The 20,990-nt window shown below is 39.0% G+C and overlaps 2 protein-coding genes across 2 annotated transcripts in view; one reads left to right on the top strand and one right to left on the bottom strand.

Annotated features, from left to right (window-relative positions):
• Nucleotides 1–714, top strand: part of PLCE1 (phospholipase C epsilon 1) — a 112,021-nt gene extending 111,307 nt beyond the window's left edge. The window contains exon 32 of the mRNA XM_053984320.1: nt 35–714. The gene's annotated coding sequence lies outside the window, so the exon portion shown is untranslated. The remainder of the gene's footprint in view (nt 1–34) is intronic.
• Nucleotides 715–4,979: 4,265 nt separating this feature from the next.
• Nucleotides 4,980–20,884, bottom strand: NOC3L (NOC3 like DNA replication regulator). Its single transcript, XM_053984001.1, has 21 exons — nt 20,860–20,884; nt 19,574–19,781; nt 19,053–19,179; nt 17,213–17,370; nt 17,045–17,101; nt 15,908–16,038; nt 15,305–15,466; nt 14,488–14,581; nt 14,118–14,293; nt 13,765–13,893; nt 13,172–13,303; nt 12,721–12,801; nt 12,080–12,180; nt 11,541–11,613; nt 11,405–11,468; nt 11,246–11,317; nt 10,054–10,235; nt 9,687–9,815; nt 9,001–9,098; nt 7,177–7,261; nt 4,980–5,506 (listed from the first exon to the last, which is right to left on the bottom strand). The coding sequence occupies exons 1-21, from the start codon at nt 20,866–20,868 to the stop codon at nt 5,375–5,377; spliced, it is 2,400 nt and encodes a 799-aa protein (XP_053839976.1). The 5' UTR covers nt 20,869–20,884; the 3' UTR covers nt 4,980–5,374.
• Nucleotides 20,885–20,990: the final 106 nt, after the last annotated feature.

The raw sequence follows: 20,990 nt of genomic DNA on the forward strand, positions 1-20,990 counted from the left end.
AAATATGGAATTACATGACTGAATCCTTCTGCAGTGCCTTTGAAGGATCCTGCTGCGGACTGAACTGGTCAGAATTGTGTGGCCTGTGCTACAGACGTTTAATCCAGGCCATGCTGCTGGGTTAACATCCAGACTCTGGGAATCCTAAACGGGATACTGTAGATGGGAAAGATGCCTGTCAGCTCTCGAAGATTCCTCTCTTCCTGTTTCTTCACATCTGCAGATTCTCCATAGGCGGATGGAGAAGTTTTCTTGGACTGTATGTTGTAAACAAACACGTGTCATCGCCCTCCCCTTTTTAAACAAAAGATAATTTTAGCTTTTTGCCTCTAAGGAATCTGAAGGCAGAGAACCAGAGTTGTCTTTTATGTGTATTATATTAAAATAACGCACTTTTACCTGATGATTACTGTTAAACACTGTGTTAAGTGATTGTAAAGAGATTTAAATATACTGTAACTTCCTTTGCATATCTGTTTAACTTTGGTGAATATACACAAAACACTCAAAATTATTTATGGTTTATCTATGTTAACAAAATAATGTACAGTAGCTGAGTACACCTTACTGGTAGTGAGACCTTGGCAAGGAAAAACATTTTCTTCTTATAAATTTAGTTTTCCAGGCTTGTGTTTAAAGAAAGAATATTTATGATCATGTTTTAAAGTACATGCCATTGTATAGTATATTTATCATATACTACTTTTTAGAAAATGCAGATTTTTTTATCTTTCTCTGAATTTAGAGGAAAAAAATATTAGAACTTTTCTAGTTCTTTCTTTTCAGCACAAGATGTTTAATACCCAGTACTGACCAAATTCAAAACAATGCATTGATAAATGTAATATTTCAAAATTTTGAATTCAAACCACATTTTTCCATGTAGTCAGAAATTGTCTTTTTACTTGTCTGTTAAACCCAGAGAGTATAAAGAACTTTACACTATAAATCTTGACAATTCTGTTTACATAGAAACACTGTTGTGACGTTTTACGTGTGCTGAATTCATCTTTTGTTATCTAGGTTAGTTCTGGTCGTCTCTTTTTTTCCCTCCATGGGAGTTACTGATGTGTTTAGTTATTTAAAATAATCCATTACAGGGGCACAAATTAAACAACTGCTGCCATCAGCCATCCCTTTGATCTCCCACAAGAAATGTGTCTGTGGGGAACAAACTACTCTGCACATGTTTTTGTTTCACTAAAGCAAACCCTAAACAAAGGAAAGAAGTTACAGGCAGTAGTCTCATGACAGCTAATGCCCCCACCGTGAATAAGAAAGTGAAATTAAAGAAAACAAAGTTATTAACTGGCATATAAACAAGCAGACAGAACCTGCATTCTGTCACCAGAAACTATGAAGTCTTTCACTATACACTACTGAAAATGCCTATAAAGTAGCCATTTACCAAAGCAAAAAAGTGCCCTCTTGAGGTCACTTCCAGCTTTCAGAAAAAATAACCACAGACATACAAAAAGGTCAAATTTCTCAGTGGCATATTCTCACAGAGGCCATGCACTTCCCACTGCTCATCTTTCACAAAAGTAAACTTTTGAACTTATGTACCAAAGCAGCATTTTGCAAATCAGCAACATGACTCAACTCAAGCTCCCAGCCAGCTCAGCCTGTCACTCATTACCAGTTCCAACAGTAGCAGCCCCTGTGAGGGACGTGTGCTCCCTGCCCAAGGAAAAGACTGAGTCCGAGCAAAATGTTAAGAAGTGACAACTTTACACATAGTTCTATGCATAGTTTGCTTTGGAATGCTTTGGAATTACTGGGAAATACATCAACCAGCTGCACAATTCAACTAATGCAATGATTTTTTTAAATGTTAGCTTCATTCGCTCTGTTATAAAAACACTTAATGTCCTGTAGTTTGCCCTTACCTGTTTAGCTTTTTCTTTTTTGTTGGTGTGGCTTTTTTGGGTTTTGGGAGGGTTTTTTATCTTTAGCAGCTCTGAAAATTCTTAGTATCGCCTGTAGTATCACAGTAGGCTGGCAGACACCCTTGCTAATTAGTTGGATTCAACATAGAAAGTTCTTATACCCATGTTGTCATCCACTAGGGCTGTTCTGTCACATAGATATATACACAAAAAAAAAAAAAAAACCACGGGGAAGCAAAGGGGACATCAGTAGTCATGTTATACTGTGCACCGCAGGCCTGAAGTCTTGTGGACATTTAAAATTAGCAGCTTTGTACTATTTCTGCTAATTTTTCTAGCTGTGAGAATAGCTTATTAATATAAGTATCTTCATCATCAATCACAGTTAAAGCCTCTTTTGTCTGCTGTTTATCACAGTGAAGGAGAACAGCAAAATATTTGGCTTTTTATTTTAAAAGCCTAACTTTGTAGGCCTGTAGACATCTGGAACTGTGTAAGGCTAATGAACTTGTTCCAGTATTTTCATTAAAGTACATGCATCACTTAATTTAAAGTTTAGGTATTGGTAAATATTCAGGTAAACTTTTCTTGGTGAAACATGATACACATTGGGGTGCATTTGGGAAAGAATTGCAGTGCCCTTTCTCCTGCTGGTTCCAAGTAGTGGAAATACAATACAACCTGAAGCATTAAAGAGCAAAGGGGAGTTGTTAACTTCTGTGAAAGCCCAGTTAAAGAGCTTTCGTGTGCTAAGTTGTTATGCTAATAGGAATGTTTATTCTGTTGAGCCACAGATTTTATTTCTGCAGGAATCTGTCCACACATTCCTATGACAAACTGACAAAATAATTTTGTCCTTTTCCATGCTTTTGGCTGAGTATGGACATCAATTAGGAAAATACATTCATTTTTACATTACAAACTATTTACAGGAAGCAGCTTCCAGGATAAAGTTTGAAAGAAAGGAATGTAAATAATCAACATCTTCCAGAAACATGCAGTCTCTGAGCAGTAGCAGGCCTTGCACTGCACACTTTTCAGGTGGAAATCTCTTGCTTCTCCTGCTCCGTTGCCTATTGGCAAAAACACAAAAGTATTTTATTCTGTACTATTTAAAAACTGCTACTTTTCTACCAATTTCTTACCCTTTACCTGTGCAGCACGTGGTGCTTGCAGCGTGTGGCTGTAAGGGCCAAAAGCTGGGCAGCCCCAGCTCCCGTGTGCATGCAGAGCTCTCTGCTTGTAGGAACTGGGGCACTCCAGGAGCTGCTTCCTCTACCGCCCAAAGGGCTTCCTGGTTCTGTCTTACTGACCCCAGGGAGAGCAGTCAGAACACGAAAAAATACTATCTCAGTTTTTGGTTTTTTAAGCCTAGTGACACTTTTTTCCTTGCTTACAAATATAACTAGGTGAGGTGTCTGAATAGCTGCTTTTAGGAAGGTGTCTGCTTCTAGAACTCACAGGCTTTTGAGAATTAAACACTTCAACATGGAAATATCCAAATATTTCAAGAACATTTTCTCTTCCATTTATAGTTTATTTTCAAAAAGAGAAAACCTTGCTGGTAGCTTTACAGGCTAAGTTTGCAGCTTCTGATCCTCAGCTGTCTGTTCTGCTCTTCAACTGCTTCAATTAACATCTGGTTTTTAATCACTGTCTGTTACTATTCCACTATAAAACTCAGTTTACTTTTAGGGTAGCCCACTAAATGTACCAATGGTGGTAATTTTTTCCTGTCTGTGATAAATATTTTGTAATTTAAATAGAGATAGACATTTGGCAGAGTTAGCAAATTAAACACAAAAATAAATAGCAGTAAATAGATTTTGCTCCAATAGATGTGTAAGCTCTTTCAGAGTGACTTGTACAGTTGTCTTCCTCTGCCTCTTCAAGCATGTCAAAATATTCTGACAATGCAGCATCACTATGTGCCAGTCTTTATATGTTTGGAAACTATGTAAAATGAGCAATTTTAAAAGTGACTTTTCCACCTGGACTGTTTTCTCTCTGCTGACTTGAATAAACTGTATTTGTATATGTTGTAAAAAAATAAATGGTTTAAGATGTTGAATCTTTGTTTTTGCCTTCCTGAACTGACAAAGGTACTGACAAATGGCCCCCTTGGAATGTTGCAGAATTTAAACCATGTCTGTATTTGCAAACACTTAACAACTAAACTAAAAAGAACTACTCAAAATTAATGGGAATGACAGCCTAAGCAGACAGAAATGTGTATAATCACCAGTATTATGCATGCAGGTTTGTGGTCCACATAGTAAATATAATACATAGGTATTTTATATGTATAATACAATACATAGGTATTTTCTAATCCCTTAATACACAGATGTCTGTTCTAAAAATGTTTGTAAATTTATGTTTAATTACTTGGAAGTTGTGAACTAGTGCAATCAATACTGAAAACATATTAAAAGAGAAATAAATAACTTGCCAAACTATCTAAGAACCATAAATCAGGATAAAGGACTAAATACCCTAGAGAAAATGAGATATTTTCTGACTTAAAGGAAAGGTTTGTAAAACTTACACATATAACATTACCACATTACAGATTAAGCACTACAGAAGTGCATTAGCTGTCAGCCAGGGACAGCCCACTACATTCCTCTGTACAATGGAATTCACATAAAGACAATACTCACCTTTAAATTATTTCATATATTTCACCTGCTCTTTGCAAAGCCAACATGGAGCTGAAAATGGATTAAAAAACAATCAGACAATAAATAATATTTGGAGAATGTGGAGAGAATTACCTACAAAAAAAAAAAAAAAAAAAAAAAAAAAAAAAAAAACCCCAAACATTCTTACCTTGTATTTGTCCAGTATTCTTGACAGCAATGCTTTATTGAAGACACTGCAGTAGAGCATTCAATCATTATGACAGCTTAGAACTGAAATTCAATATTCTTAATTTGCCAATGTCAAGATTCATCAGAGTGGAAAAAAACACCAAATTTAAAATCATTTCAAGATGAGATAAATGGATAGAAGACATCAGAAGAAAAACAGGAAAAATGCAATACATATTCCAAATGTCTAGGTAACTTAGACATCAAACAGTCAATATTGTGTTAACATTTTCAAAATATTTATTAAGTTATCAACACAACCCAGTGAGTTTGCAGAAACATGTATGTCTATATTCTGTTATAAAAACTAGAAAAATACATAAAGAAAAATACAATTTTGCATGGTTGCAAACAATTCTTAAATTACTTGGGTTTGTATCTTTTTAAAACACTGACATGACAGTTCATTGTGATTCCCCAGCCCCCTGAACAGGGGCTTGGTGGTTAGGGGCACAGGCCTGTAACTGTGTGAAAAACTGCTGTTACCTTTTCTTGTGTTTCTATATTCACACAAAAGCCTACTTTGTGTTCCTTTTATGATGACTGGTGATTTCTTTCACCCAATCTTTCTCCATAATTAAGAATCCAAGTGAACTTGATTGATAGATACATTTATGCCAAAGATGATTTCTTCAAGTGCTTAGCAAAATCCAAGGGTTTGTGAGCAACAGTCTCATTGATGTGTTGTTGAAGCTGTTTGTTTAGTTCTTCATCTACAAATGAATCCATTTGCGAGAACGTATCCTGAAAATTACAAAATATGAGTTGTATTACTAAACAAGTCCATGTTTTCCATGCCTACCTAAGTTTAGCAGTCTTCTTCCTCTCCCATGGTCTCAGTCATCTAGACCAGACCTGTTCAACTGGCAAAGCACCGTGCCAGGCAGTCCTTCATAAGCTCGTGGGTTTGGTGAGGCTTTTGTGGTTTGTGGTAAGCTGGGCTTTAGAAGACTGCCTACTACACACAGCCATGGCTTCCAGCTCGGGGTGGGGGTGTTCACACACTGCCTCCTGTTCAACACACCTTACAAATACAAATCAAGCACAGTTTGCTGCCAGCACACATTCATAAATCAAGCACCTCTGACCAAAAGTCAGTAATGCTCGCAGCACAGGTTGTGAGTCAGAAAGGAGTCCCCTGACCCTTCTGCCTCCATCCACACCTCGAGCCCTGCATTTTCCTGGTGCTCAAATGAAGAATGATGATCATGCATATGATTAAACTTCCCTTAAAATTTCCAGAACCAAGTATTTTGTGCACTCATGGAGAAATGAGAGTCTCTCTTTAGTGGTGCACAGGACTCCAGTTCAGAGCTTCTGTCAAGAGCAGGGAGATCCTGACAGACTGGCAGCCTGGCACACAAAAGACATGCAGAACACAGAGGGTAAAACTCAGATACTGCCAAAATTTGTTAAATGATCCAAACAACCATAGAGCAGGCAAGAGCCCAAGGTAATTTTCCCACTTAGGTCCATTATAGCCCTATGGTCACTTTGTGATCTTGCTGTTCCATTGTTTCTGCTCCCTAAAGGAGCTTGTGCATTTCCTTATTCAACCCTTATTTCTCTCCCATCTGCTGTTCTCAGCCTTGCTCTGTCAAAGCTGCTCATGTAACTCCCTAGCAGAACACATATATCAAGGAGTCATTACAAAACAACTGAATAAGTTAAGTACAAACACATTTTCAGAAGTTGCTTCTCTAAAATGGAAAAAAACATTGTGCTCTCAAGGCTTCAACTGACATTACTGAGTTACAAAGTGGAGCACTGACAAGGTTAATTAATAGGTTATAATGTCTGCATTAGAAAGAAGGGAAATTACCACTTTTTAAAGGACACACCACTAACTGGACATTTAAGGAGGCTGGCATCTGGAACACATCCAGCACTAAGGATTAAACACTTCCCCCATTTATCCTCCTCTTACATTAAGTCTTTGTTCCCCTCAAATTTCCACTTTAAACCTGTAGTGACACTAACAGGGATCAGTATCTCTCAACACACTGAATCAAACACTCTGGAAATCCAGCTGTCTTGGCAACTACCCACCCCGGGGAAAGAGCTGGCTTTTTATTATTGCTTTTTGAACAAACATTAGTTCATCATTACAGAAAAGAGCCAAGAAATCTGCACTGAACCACTGCAAAGTGCAAAATAACAGCTACCATATTAATCTTGCTATGTTAACTGATGCTGTGGGAGGCAGGACTATTTATACAAGCTATTTCTTCCTTCTTTATCCTCAGTCCTATCTTATCCCAGTTTAAAAAATGTACTTGATGCAAAAAGTACAGAAACCAGAAAGCGACACTGAGTGTGCCAATGCTTGGGCACTGCATAGTGAGCCAGCAGATACAGGTTATATTGGTGTGACACATGCTTAAGAAAAGGATACAGAGCAATGAGAACAGTACCTTTCTTCTGGGTGTTACTGATGCAACAGGAGGATTAAAGGTCATTCCTTTCATACAGTATGTCTCAAAAAGTTCTGTAGCAGACCTACAGTAAATAAACAGTGAAAGAAAAATGGCATTAGATAAATACAACACCAGCTGATCTATCACCAACCCAACAGCAGCATCTCACACAAACCCCACTCTCCCCCTCCAACATATTTTAGAACTCCTCAGAGTAATGAGCATCACCTGGAAAAGATCAGGAGCCAATGGTTAGGAAATAATGCAAGTCAAATTAAGTAAAATGTGTCTAAATACGCACAAGAAAACTGTTGTCTTCCCAGAGCTCTGATCTGTACATACTTGAAAAGGGGGGGGGGGGGGGGGAAGGTAGGTAAAGATGGTCTAGCTGACACAATCTGCCAGAATTTCCAACAGTTCCTTGCCAAAGGGTTTTATGAAAAAAATCCATGGGAGAACAGGACCATCACAGAAAAAACTGGTTAAAAGATAGGAAACAGAGGACAGGAGTCTATAGTCATTTTTTGCAATGGCAGGAAGAAACTGGATTTCCACAAGGTTTTTTCCAGGACCTGCGCTTTCCATCATGTTCAAAAAAGAGCTGGAGAACACCAAGTTATTTGTAATAGTAAGAATGAACTACCTGTAGAGAACTGCAGACTGACTGTATCAGATGATCAGTAAAGTGGCAAATGAAATTTAGTGTTGGAAAAAGCAACTCTACATAAAAACAGTAGGCTCTGAGCAGACCACTCTTGTTATGACAGATACTTTTATGGGATTGTGGCTGAAGTGCTGTTTGGAGTTGAAAAGAAACAGAACACAACAGAAATTAGTTCCATTATAAATCCATAGATCATCCACATCTCAAATATTGCAACAAAGTCTCCAATTTCATCTTGAAATGCTTAAATTCGTAAAGGTTCAGGAACATGCAATAAAGTGTATGGAAAATATGGAACAGCTCCTGTGTGAGGTGGATGGATCCCTCCATCCAGCAGAGACAGAGACATCTGAGGTCTGCAAAGTCCTCTGAGGCACAGAAAGAGCGATCGAGCAGGCTGTGCACTTCTGCTCCCACAGTAAGAACCAGGGGCTGTTAAATGAAGCAAACTGGCACCAGGTTCAAAACAAAAACAAGCAGATCTTACCAAAAGGAGCTGTGGACTCACAGAACCCTTACCAAAAAATGCTGCAATTGCAGAAGGTGTGCTCTGATTCAAGGGACATTGAACAGTTTTATAAAGAACTCCATGGAGAGATACTAACAGAAAATGGTATCAGGTTCATGAAATGCACCAGGCTGAAACCTGTCAGAGGCCTGCTCAGAGCATGGTTCTTGTGTATGCCCTGGTTTTACTTTTCACAAGGCACCTGCTGCCAGCCACTGCCAAAGACAGGATGCTGAATTAGATCTTAGTCTGAGCCTGAATGGCTGTTCTCATGTTTTAACCTACTACAGACCTTACACTGCAACTTGGGTTCTAGTTTCCACTGGACAGCCCCAGTTCAGTGATCCTGATCCATATTCAGATCAGGGCTGCTGCTGAAGTTATTTTGCTCCCAGGGAAGAAAACACACTGCACTTTGAGATGCTGACCCTTGTCACAGCCTGGCCACAAGTCTCAAAAGGGAAAAGAAAGGAAAAGAAAAGAAAAAAAAAAAAAGGCACCCAGCATTCTGCATTCTGTACTGGCAGAAGAAGAAAGAGAGTTTGAAGATCAGAGTCTTTAATTATTTTTAGGAATTCCTTTAATATAGTATAAGCAACAGCTTCCTTTCAGGGCCTATTATAAAAAACGGAACTCTTTGATAACTCACCTTTGGCTCAAATCAAGCGGAAGAGCTCCTGAGCCTTCAGTTGGAGCTCCAGCAATAAGGTGAGTTGCAAATTTCTGCACTGTTGGATGATAATGTCTCTGAAAGAAAGGAAGAACAAAGGCAGTAGACAGACAGTAAAGGACAACGTATTTATCTATAGAATCTCATGTTTATTTCCAATTCATAAGATGGAAGGTCTGCTTCTATCTTAGAAACTGAGTACCTTAAAATCCATCAGTTTGTGGGATTAATGTCATGCATTTATTCCCTCATATCATGCTGTGAGCATGACTCCAGTTAGATAATTTCTACTCCCAGAAAGCAGGGACAAAGGGCAGAGGAAGCTCTCTCCAAACCCTGTCTGGAATGACAGATCAAAGTGTCAGTTCCTCTTGGAAAAAGGGCTGGACTGCAAGGGAACTTAACAGATCTAAAAAGTCTCCAAACTAATCTAATAAGGCAACCTGCAGTATGAACCAGTGTGGTATTATAATAAGGGATGTGTAACATCCCCTTCTGAGCTCATCCTTCCATAGCACTGTGTTGGTCTTCCTCTTCCACTCTGTTGGAATAGGCTCATATGGGCCAAGATTTGACAGATAAGCCTGAAGACCTCTGCTCTCCATTTGTGTAAAGCACCTAAACATTGAGCTGTTACTTCCCAAATCCCTGAGTTACTCACAGACCTGCAGTAGATGCAGCTCCCACAGTGCTGTGTTCTGGGCATTGCAATGCTCTGGTTCCTCTAATTCTGGGAGATAAACTCCACTGCCTTGAGATTCATTGTCTAGTAAGAGGTCCATCCTTGGGAATGTCTACAACACAAAAAAAAACCCCAGAAACTGAGTTGTTTATATTACCCACCCAATTATAAAATGGTTGAGTCAGTTTCAGGATTCATTCCACTTCAATCGGTTTCAGCAGCATTTAAACATATTCTGTTTTCATCATTCTTGTTAAAGGTGCTTTAAAAAATTTTGCAAAAAATCATTTTAACAAAAAATTCCATAGCCTTTAGCCAGTAAGCTAAAAATGTGAACAAGTAAAACTTACTTGCATGAATACCCTGTTTGTTGCCAAGATCCCAACAGTGGAATTTGGAAGTACATGAAGAGCAAGGATGGAAAGTCGCTTTAGGAAAGCAAGAGCTCGTTGCTGGGAGACTTGCTTTCTCCTCTTGGCAAACATGACATCCAGGCACTGCAGCACAATCCCTATGTCCTCGTTGGTGCCACCTCAAAAGCAGAATTTCACACCAAGAGTAAAGAACCACTTCATGGACATACATTGTGTACCCTGCTACGGGCTGGACACTGGAGCTGAGAACAGCAGGAAAGCTGGGAGACTCAGACACCTCTCATGTGATACAGACATTAAGCATCCACCCTTCTTTGGTCAAAATAGTCCAGTTTTGAACAGAAAAAATGTACCATTGTTTCTGTGCTCCTAAGAAAATACTTGTTCCATCAAAAGTATCTAATCATTAAACACTACTTATTAGTGTTATAAATAGTGCTTATTAGCATTAAGCTACTATTTTAAACCTAAATGCATTCATTGTATCATTTTCTATAAATTATTAAAAAGTGAAAAGATCTAGTCTTTTACCCATACAGAACAGCAGAAGGTTTATTCTTAAGAGTTTATTCCGAGTGAATCCACATTTCTGAAGTTAATTTAAATTATGTTAATTTCAAATTTTATAAATCTCTTTTTTTATAAATTATTCAACTTTTCAGAATTACTGGGAAATTTATATTAGAACATAAAAATGTTATCATTATAAAAATCAGAAATATATACTAGAAAATTTTAAAAAGCAAAATTTAAGTTTAAATTATTTTTAGAATTATATTGGAAAAATCAGGTGTTTCTTTACTGGAGAGAGAATTTGAGAAGAAATACAAGAATATTTAAATTGCAAATGTAAGAAATAATTATAAGGAAGTAGAAAAACTGAGGACAGACTAAATGCTTATACAAGATCAAATATTTGGCATTTCCTAATGAAATTACATTATTAGAACCTGTTACCATGTATTGGAATAATAATTCAAGTATTTGAATTGCAGTAATGCAATGTGCAACTCGAGAAAAAAAAGTAGGTTAAACCAGACAATAATCTTCTCAGAAATCAGATATCTTTAAAAAGTGTAGTTTATTAATGCTACATAAAGGCTTTAATAGCAAGGAAACAGAATAAATATTATCTAGGTGAACAGTGAAAATAAGAATCTGGAATTACCTGCATGTAGGCTGAACAGTGTCTTGTACAGATGTGTGTAAAATTTCATGGGATCAATGTTAAGAACATCACCTATAAACATAATCCCAGATAAACACATTTACTCCATTTATTTATCAGGCAATATTAAATAAAAGTTTGTTTTTAAAAGTCTCCTACCTTGACCAGAGAGTATATGAAAAGCACTGAGAATGCAATGAAGACTCTCACGATAGCTTAAATCCTAAGAATACAAAAGTGATTAAATACCCAAAAGAAAGTAATTTTAAGAAAACTGTAATAAAATTCAACTTACCCCAGATGCAATAAGAGAATGAAGGACAAGCAATAGGTCATCAAAAAATTCCACATTTATGAGATGAGCAAACCTGCAATCAAAGAGATTTTCATTTTTAAATTATAGACATTATCTGTAAACTCTGTTCAAAGTGTTTTGAATTGCCAAGATCCTCACCTTAAAAGCAGGCTAAATCAAATGCTGAACATTTACTATCTTCACAGGAAAGAAATTCAGCCACCAAGATGCTAATAATGGCTTTTCTAGAGGATTAAAGAAATGCTCGTGTCCTTTAGCAATTAATTAATCAGACAAAATAATGGAATCACATCACACCCTGTGGCATTTGCACCGCATTAATTCTATCATGAAAAATTTCAAATCACATTGAAATGGTTTTGGAAATAGCAGAAAACTTCAGCAGAGAAATAAAAGAATTTCAACTAATTTGTCAGGGACTATCTTTTCTCACTGCTTAAATCCCTTTCAGAGACAAAAATTTCTTTAGTGCTTTTTGTCATTTCCAAGACACACAAAAGAAGGTAGTCAGTTCTTACTTTGCAAGACCTTCTAGCACAGCTGGCAAAAGTGGAGATTTCTGAGCTTTCTTCAAGATCCTGAAGTAAGTTACAAATACAATATTCAAGGTCTCTGTGTGCTAAAAGAAAGAAAACAAAATTAAATACTTAATCATGTGAAACAGACATTTCTATTTCACTTAAACTCAACTGAAATGCTTTTCTCTGTCCAAGCCTGCACTCAGGCCTTCCCAACCAGTCCTGGCCCTGCCATCTCTGTTCTTATGCTGTAAAGCTCAAGTCCTCCAGTGCTCTCCTGCTCCTGGCTCTCTCCTGGCTACAGCCACCCTCCTCCTTTGCCTAAAGGCCACTCTGAGAGGCTGTAACACCCCTTACACAGTGTTCTATGGAACAGGGCACCTGGAGGACATTTGTCAATGGATTCAATACCATTTTGAGCAGACAGCATGAAGGGTATAGGAATGGCTACGTTGGCCTCCCTGGCTAAACTGAGAGTGTGATTTGCTAAAACCTAGACCTCTGTCACAAAGTGTTAGCTGACAGCATGATCTAGAGATGTGGAATGCTGCCAGGTTGGGATGGAGGGAAGACACTTAGTTACAAGAGGGTTAGGAGCTGCCACTCTGCTGAAATAGGGAAATAATATTTAAATTATTTACCAACTTCAGTTTCTTTTCTTTACTTTCTGATGCTTCTGCTTCCAGGAGTTCTCGTTCCAGTTTCTCTTCTGCTTTCTTCCACTGAAAATATACAGTTGATTTTAAGATAACAGATCCAATGTTTCCAACCAGTCTGGATATCCAGGTTGAAAAGATATCCAGAGAATAAATTTTCCATGCTTGGTGAGTTGCTTAAGTCACCCTGTGATTCTACAGGGTAACCCCTGTCCTATCAGAAACAACCAATCAAAAGCATTATCACCACAGGAAAGAGGAAAAAATAGAAAGATAATTAAATTCCCTCTAGAGCCTCATAAATTTTCAAGTACAATTCAAAAATTGATCATTGATGCTGAAAGTTAACAATGGCAACAGTAGATGTGTAATCATTGCTGGAACAAATTGCTACATAAAGTAACAGAAGTAGAGCATGACAAAGCACATGTCATACCTTTCTTTGCATTCTGGAAAGATTTTTTCTTTTCTCTTTGTAAGTCATGAACTTTTTCTTTGGTGCAATGTCTTCAGAATCTTTTTGTAATTCTACTTCCTTAATTCTTAAGTGAAGAAATACTTTTAACACCTATTGTAAAATAAAATAAATACAAGGAAAGGTCATCTACAACCTGATAGGAACTAAAGGTAAGAAAACCTGAATTCCATTCCAGCTAGTGGGCTTTGCTGGTCGAAATTCTTCTGCTTACTCCCCTCCTGTTCCTTCACGCCTGTATCTCTTGATCCCTGCTCCCAGTACCTTCCCCAGCACTGTCCATTTCTATCCATTCTTCCATTTGCCTCTCACTTCAAGTCTCCCTGCCTGACTTAAGCCATGTCTCTGGCAGAATCTGGTCTCTACCTTCCAGTTTCCCTCCCTTGCCCTTTACCTGTCTAACTCTCTGGCTCAGCCTAATCCTGAACTGTCTGTGGTCTGACAGAAGGAGGAAATCCTGCTTGTCTGTAGCCAGCAGCTGCAGTAACTTTAACATTTGGGGATTTTTGAAACTTTTGACAGAATATTGTGAGGTACAACAGAAAGACTCTTACCTCAGGTCTGACATCGTAATTTCTACCCCTCACAAGGCCAGAAATTACTTTAACTACACCAAGTGAAGCATAGCCCAACTTGTCCTGTTTAAAGAGCTTCTTAACTGCCTCAACACACAGTTCAGAAATCTGAAAAGCAAAATACAGAAATACACTTTGCTCTGTAAAGCCACGTCTACTACAGCAGCTAGTAACAGACAATACTCATGGTATTTACTAATTATAAAGTGCACACAGCCTGTAAAGCAGTGAACAGATACAGCCAAAAGATGTGGATCTTGTGGAATAAAGCTCAGAAATAATTATTTTTCACACAAAACAAGAATTCTTTCTCTAATCACAAAATCACTTACCATTTTTGATGGATCATTCATGAGTGGAACAATGAGAACAATAATGTTATTGTGGAAGTTGAAGTGGGGTAGGGCCACAAGCAGCTCACACAGACACTTCACTGCTACCTCTGCAAGACCTTTATATGCCTTTAATGAGATGACATTGCTTTTCTTCAATTTCCTTTGCTTCCAATCTGCACAAAATATTATTTTTAGTGATTACTCTTCAGAATGATGGTGATCATATAAATATTTAAATTTTTTGTGATTGCAAGCGTACTTCATGCAAGTGCTATCTCAAAGACAGAAGGTACCATTCATTCAGAGGAGGGAAACTGCTGCAAACAATTTTGCTTTTACTAGGAAAAATTAGAAGTGTTAACTGTACCTTTAATTGTTTGTTCCAGATTTTCCAAGTAATATTTATACTGGCTTACAAGGCCTTCTTCAAATTCCCTCAATTTCTGTGTTTCTTTTTTAACCTGTAAACATAATTGAAATGAGATTTTATTTGGAAATTAGCCAATGGTGAAAAAAAAGTTTTAAAACAAATATCAGATATCTAAGTACTTTTTTCTTCTAGACAGACATTCCTAGAAATGCATTAAAAATAAAACATATCTGCATTTTTCGACACATGTTTTTTCCAACTAGGCCTATTTAATTTATAGAGCTTGAAGTAACATTATCAACTAGATGTTATTTTAAAACCACGACTCTAAACTGCACTAAACCTATATCCAAAAAATCCTTTTAAAAACTGGTTTAAAACAAGCTCCATAAAACAAGCTACACTGCATTTATTCAGCATATTGTTGAACACATTTCAAAGAAATCTATGCCAGTTAAGTGACAACATTGCATTATTTGCTTTCTTTCTAACTCTCTATAGTGCAGGAATTTATTCCAAGGTTCATGAGGAAAGCAACCCAGGTTTGGTATACTATTTTCAGACACTACTTTTCCCCTCCATTACCACCTGCATGTCACCTACTCTTAGAAGAAAGTATGTAAGAATTTAATGCTCAAAACCAAAACCTCTCTTCCTGAAAGTGTCACAGCTTTAGAGCTTCCACAAGTATTTGTGTATTTGTCCCCTTTGCTCAAAACCAAAAATTCATATTAACAAATCAGTCTTAGTATCTGGCATAGCTGAAAATATTCTTAACTGCTTACATACACTACAAATAGATTTGCTGTTTCACCTTGGTAGCCTTTTCTGCTTCGGTCAGAGGCCGAATTTTGTACGAAGGTGCAATGTCTTTGAATATCTCCATCAAAGACACCATGACCAGCTTCCTAACAATCACAGCCACATTAGGATCCTGTTCCATCAGCATGGCACGCAGCTCTTTCAGCTTCTTAATCTGATTGAAGAAAATAGGCAGACATCAAATGAAAATCAACTGCAAACCAAGGGACAAGCACAACATACATAAACTCAGCAGTTACTCAGACTCTACTTAGTACTGCATAAAGAGCCAGGAAATTATAGATATCCCAACAAAAATTTAGTCTCAGGAATGTTCAAAATATCCTGCTATTACAAATTTGCACAGAATTACAGAAAATTATTAGTATATCCTGATGCATTGAGAACTGTGAGAAACAACCCTGAAATCAGAGCTTACATAAGGGTCATGTTTAAGGAACAAGAAAAATAACAAAAGTGATACAACACTGACCTTTTCCGTGTTCTATCCATATATTCTTGTGCTTTTGCTACTGTTTGCTTATTCAGATCTTTGTTTCTTGACTTAGTGAACAATACACACACTTGTACATACAGGTTAAGTAAATGTACCTACATTGCTGTCTGGCTCTGAGAGAATGGCAGATGCTAAGGCAGCTATGTGCATCTTCCTCTCCTGTAGCTTTTGTCTCCTTTGAGCAGTCATTTCCTCAGGAGTGAGAACAGGCAGGGGTTCCTCATTAAAGTCTGGCACAGATGTGAGAGTTAGAAAAGAGGGGAAGTCACTTAACAAATACCATGTTGCAGATACTGCATTTCAAACAGGTACCCTGGTAAGGCCACACAAGAAAAGAGACTAACACAAGAAGTTCCACAGTCAAAGAAGCTTTAAGAATGACTTTGCTAGATCTTATATTAAGCCACAGATTCATTTTTGCTCCACTTCAAAATCTTTTGCTTGCAAAAAGAAGCAGACTAAATGTTTTTGAATCTGCCCATGGTGTTCTCCAAGTACAGTAGGAACATATAAACTCAATGTATTACCCCAACCACACCAAGAAACTGCAGTGCTCTGCAATTTATTCACCATTCACTTTTTCATTATTCACCATTCACTTTTTCTCTTAAAAATACAATTATTTTTGTTTGTGTTTTCTGAGTATTATTTTGCTACAAGTATCTCCTACCTCAACTTCAGATCATATTTAGACAGTAAGGACCCAGAAGTCACAAAGGTACTTGAAAATGACCATTATCTCAATAGCCAACTGCAAATGGAAATCACAGTTTCCTGGAATTGATGTTTTAAGTAAAAAATTTTAAAGACAAAGACAGACACTTAAAGCCTACAAAGGTCTGTGTCCTGAACTGCAGTTCAAAATGATCTCAGAGTATTCAAAATAGAACCATATAGATATTCTTTAGGTAAGACCAATATTTTCTTCTTACTAGCAAATATGACACAAAGGATAAAAGGAACTTCATGCAAGCAGCAGTTCTAGGCAAAAAATGAAAATCATTTTGAAGAAAGAGAATCTGAAGCCAGCCATTCCTGAGATTCTAACAGGTAAGAGTGCAAGCTTTGAATAATGATCATGTTTTGGTGGCAACATGGTAATGAACATATTAAAAAACATCTTGAACAAAATACACTTCAATTGCAAACTTCCTTGGGGAACAGCAAAACACTTTTCAGGTATGTAAGTGATTTGGAAAAAAAAACCAACAAAAAGCAAACAAAATGTTTTATTACCCTCTGCTTCCTCCATATCTTCTGTGTCCTCTTCTTCATCATGTTCAACATTAAGAACTGCAAAAAGAGAGTATCTAGCATCAAGCACATAATAAACACTGTGAATTTTTAAACAAATACATTTTATACTTCTTGGCTACTATACCAGTTCCAGAATCTGTGTCTTACCTGGCTTTTCCACAGCTTGAGGAATTATGCCACTCTTGTCTTTGATGGGGAGCAGATGGATGAGTTCTTTTTCTGGCTCTGTTTGCAAACGTCTTGGCACCTTCTCATATTTCTCAATCACATTTTCATGTTTTCGTTTTTTGACGTGAACAGGCTCACTGAAAAATATGAGGCAAACTAAATGAACCAGCCATGTAATTAGACAAGAGCCACGCCTGACCAGCTGGATTAAGTGTCTGCCTCTCACCCAGGCCAGGGTGCTGTTTCACTTGTCCTTCCTTCCCTTCTGTGCTCCCCCACAGCACAGCAGCTGCCCTGGCAGGGCTGAGACCCGTTAAACCACCCCAAGCAGTCCTGCCATCAAGGACTCCACCAGCAACCAGCAGGACCAGGATCCTCTCACTGGGCAACCAGTCCAGAGCTTTCCTTCATGTCCCACAGCCTCTCTCCCCCTCACAGAGTCTTGACCTTCCAGGTGAGGCTTAACCAGGACATGACAATGAGTGGGTCAGTGACCATTTTTATCTACCCTACTCCATGGCTGTTTTTAGCACTATTACTATCACTTTTCTATTCTGCCCACTGGCAAAGCCTGTGTCACACAGCTCTCTCCAGTGACAACAGCAATGGTGTGGCACAGCGTGGTGTGGTACCCTTCACAGGTATGCTCCTGAGCTACACATAAGTGTACAAGAGCGTAAGTATTTAGTCTGTGCTAATATAAGCACACAATTTGTAAGTGTTGTAATATCTGACAAGTTTTTAAGACAGACTGTAGCTGTTCTCCAATTTAAGAGAGCACTATGAAAGGAACTAAATGCCCATAGCAGTAAAACAGGTAAAAGAGCAACAACTTCCACTGTTTTCCTACCAATCTAAAAACATTCTGGCAAAATGAATGTAAGACACATAGAACTACATTTTGCAAAATATCTCTAAATAAAACCACACAATAAATTTTGAGTTTTGCAAGACTTTAAACTTATGTCACACCCAGTTAATCTGGGGAAATGTGCTTACCATAGGGAAAGGGAAAGGTTTAAAACAAAATTCTTCTAATTCAAGAACTTGCAGTGTGGCTACTGCACATGCAGAGACCATGCAGCACAACTGCAACTTTGTGCATAAAAGCCATTTACGCCTTTCCCTCGAAACTAGACTAAATTATTAATTACTAAGCAGAATCAGCATTAACAAATCAAAACCACCCTACAGCAGCATAGAAAGTCTTTTCACATCATCAAAAAAGGCAAGCTAAGATTTTCAAACAATTATGTAACCAGACAGCTTTTTAGAAGTGTATTTGTATTTGTAAACACTGTTCTACAACTAGGAGCACTACCTTTCTACATATGTCACTGTGAACTCTACCCAATGCCTTTGGTCCACAAAACTGGTAACAAATTTTTTGTATGAATGTTCTGGTGCTGCATGTGTTTACAGACATGGCTTACAGAACCCTTTTTATTTTTTTCCAACAACTTGCAGTGCAATATGTAGTAGTCCATAATCCAGGGAATGTCCTGAACACTCTATATAGAAAAAAAGACTCTGTTTACAGATTAAAGCGTTTCATTTGTTTGAAGGATGCTACAGCCACCTCCCAGGAAGGAACACTGCAGAAACACTGACCCTGAGGATCAGGCGGAGCACCTGAATGCCCGGATACACATTGATACATTAATACTGAAGTGCTGACAGGCTGAGGAAACACTAAACCAGAGCTGCAAAGAAACACCAGACTGAAAGAGATCTCCTGATAAATGCATTACTTTACATGTTAATTATGTATTAAGCACACAAGGGTAAATTAGTATGAAAAGGAGACATTGCAACTCACTTAGAAGAAAGATCTCTGGTTAAAAAGGATGCTTTTTGGGCCAGATCCTCCATTAACTTTAAGTCATCTTCATCCATCATGTCCAGTGGAAGAGCATCTTCTTCTTCTTTTTCTTCCCATTTTTTAGCTATTTTAGAAGATACCGTTTACAGATTAAGATCCCATATGTATAGTCACCCTTGAAAACCTGCCTACACTTTTGAGACCATTTAATGCCTTATTTTTACCTGGAGCTACTGACCTTTATGCATGTGGGTTTTCTTATCCCAGAAAACTGCCTTTACTATGATATCCAATAATGATCAGTGCAAACACATTTCTACCATCTTTAACTGACAGTTAAAGATGCCAGAATGGCCACAGTGCCAGAATGGCCACATTTTGTATTTTTCACAAGTCTCCCATTCTATCAACAGGCACAGCAACTATTTGTATAGAGAAAATGAAGCGTTGTTCTCTTTAATTTTACAACAGGAACCAGCAGGATATTCAGTAAGCCCCATACCTGAGCAAACACTTACCAACTTGTTTCTTCTTGGATTCCTCCAATGGAAAAGGTTTTCTAGAAATAGCATCTCTGACAGCCTCTCTTAACTTCTTTTGTTCTTTACGATACTTCTTAGCAGCACTCTTCTGCTTGTACTGTTTATTCTTTAATTTATTGTCAAGTTTTATTTGACTAGTTCTCAGTAACTTGCGAAAACTTGGAACTCGCTTTGTGTTTTTTCTCTAGAAAACAAACAGAAAGCTACAAGTCACTGACATGTTAACAGTCTTTGCAAAATCTATTCCACTGTTTGAGATCTCCGAGTTCCTCTTTCTATTAGGACTGAACAATATGTTTCTTGACAACAGTATCATCAATTAGCCTCAAATTTACACAACTGTGTTACATCTTTGAGAAGAGAGCACTGTGACAAATATTTTACAGAAACAAGCTCTGACAATCTTTTTAATAAACCCTATGGTCATCACTTATAGACATGAACACTCAAGGTATGGCACACAGCTTGTTAGGGCGCAGTTCTTTGCGTGCTCCCAAGCACTCTGTTCTCTTCTCAGGGTGCTGCTGTTCCCCAGCACATGCTTAAGTACCTCGGGGGACGTCAACGACCAAGGCCACAGCCTCGGCCAAATGTCCTCCTGCAGGACACCTCCCCAGGCTGAGCTTTGGCTTTCTCCTGCCTGAAACTCTCCCCGCCCAGCAGCTGCAGGGACCTGGCAAGGCTGCCTGCTGCAAGGCTCACGCCAGCTGTACCACAACAGCGTTACGGGGGCCAGAGCTCGGGGAGGCACCGTGGGCTGAGAAAGCGGGCTCGGGGAAAACCTGGAGGCTCGGGTCAATACACGCGGCCCGTGCCAAACCCGCAAAACGCTCCCAAGGCCGCTCGGGATGGGAATGGACACGGCAGGGATCACCTTACGAGGGGCATGGGAAGGCAAGGCTGTGCAGAGAAACTGGGCACCGAAGCGCTGTTAGGGATGGTGGGTCCCTTTACAAAGGGGACAAGTGGCTGGATCAGTGTGGGGTTCCCCGAATCCTTAGCCCAGTTGGTTGGAGCGTGGTGCTAATAACAGCAAGACTGTGGGATCACTCCCTGTACGGGCCGTACGGGCCGGTCACTGAAGAGCTGGACTCCGGTGCCCACCCAAAGCACCCGCACTGCTGTGTTGATCCCGGAGGCCCGGGGCCGCGGCGGCACCAGCCGCTGTCGGCCATGGCTCCCCGTCCCGCCCGTCCGCCCATGAGCCCCGGGCTCCCCTCCCCTCCCCGCGCCGCCCGGCCCGGTCCCCTCACGGCCCCTACCGGCTTCATGGCGGCGGCCCGCGCGTGCTCCCGGCGGCGGAAGCGCTCCCCGCGCGGCCCGGCCCGGCCCGGCGCGGCCACAGCGGCCCCTGGCGGCGGAGGCCGAAGGCGCCCCCGGGGCCCGAGCGCTG

The sequence above is a fragment of the Vidua macroura genome, chromosome 8 (genome assembly GCF_024509145.1).
Source record: "Vidua macroura isolate BioBank_ID:100142 chromosome 8, ASM2450914v1, whole genome shotgun sequence".
Taxonomy (NCBI): Eukaryota; Metazoa; Chordata; class Aves; order Passeriformes; family Viduidae; genus Vidua; species Vidua macroura.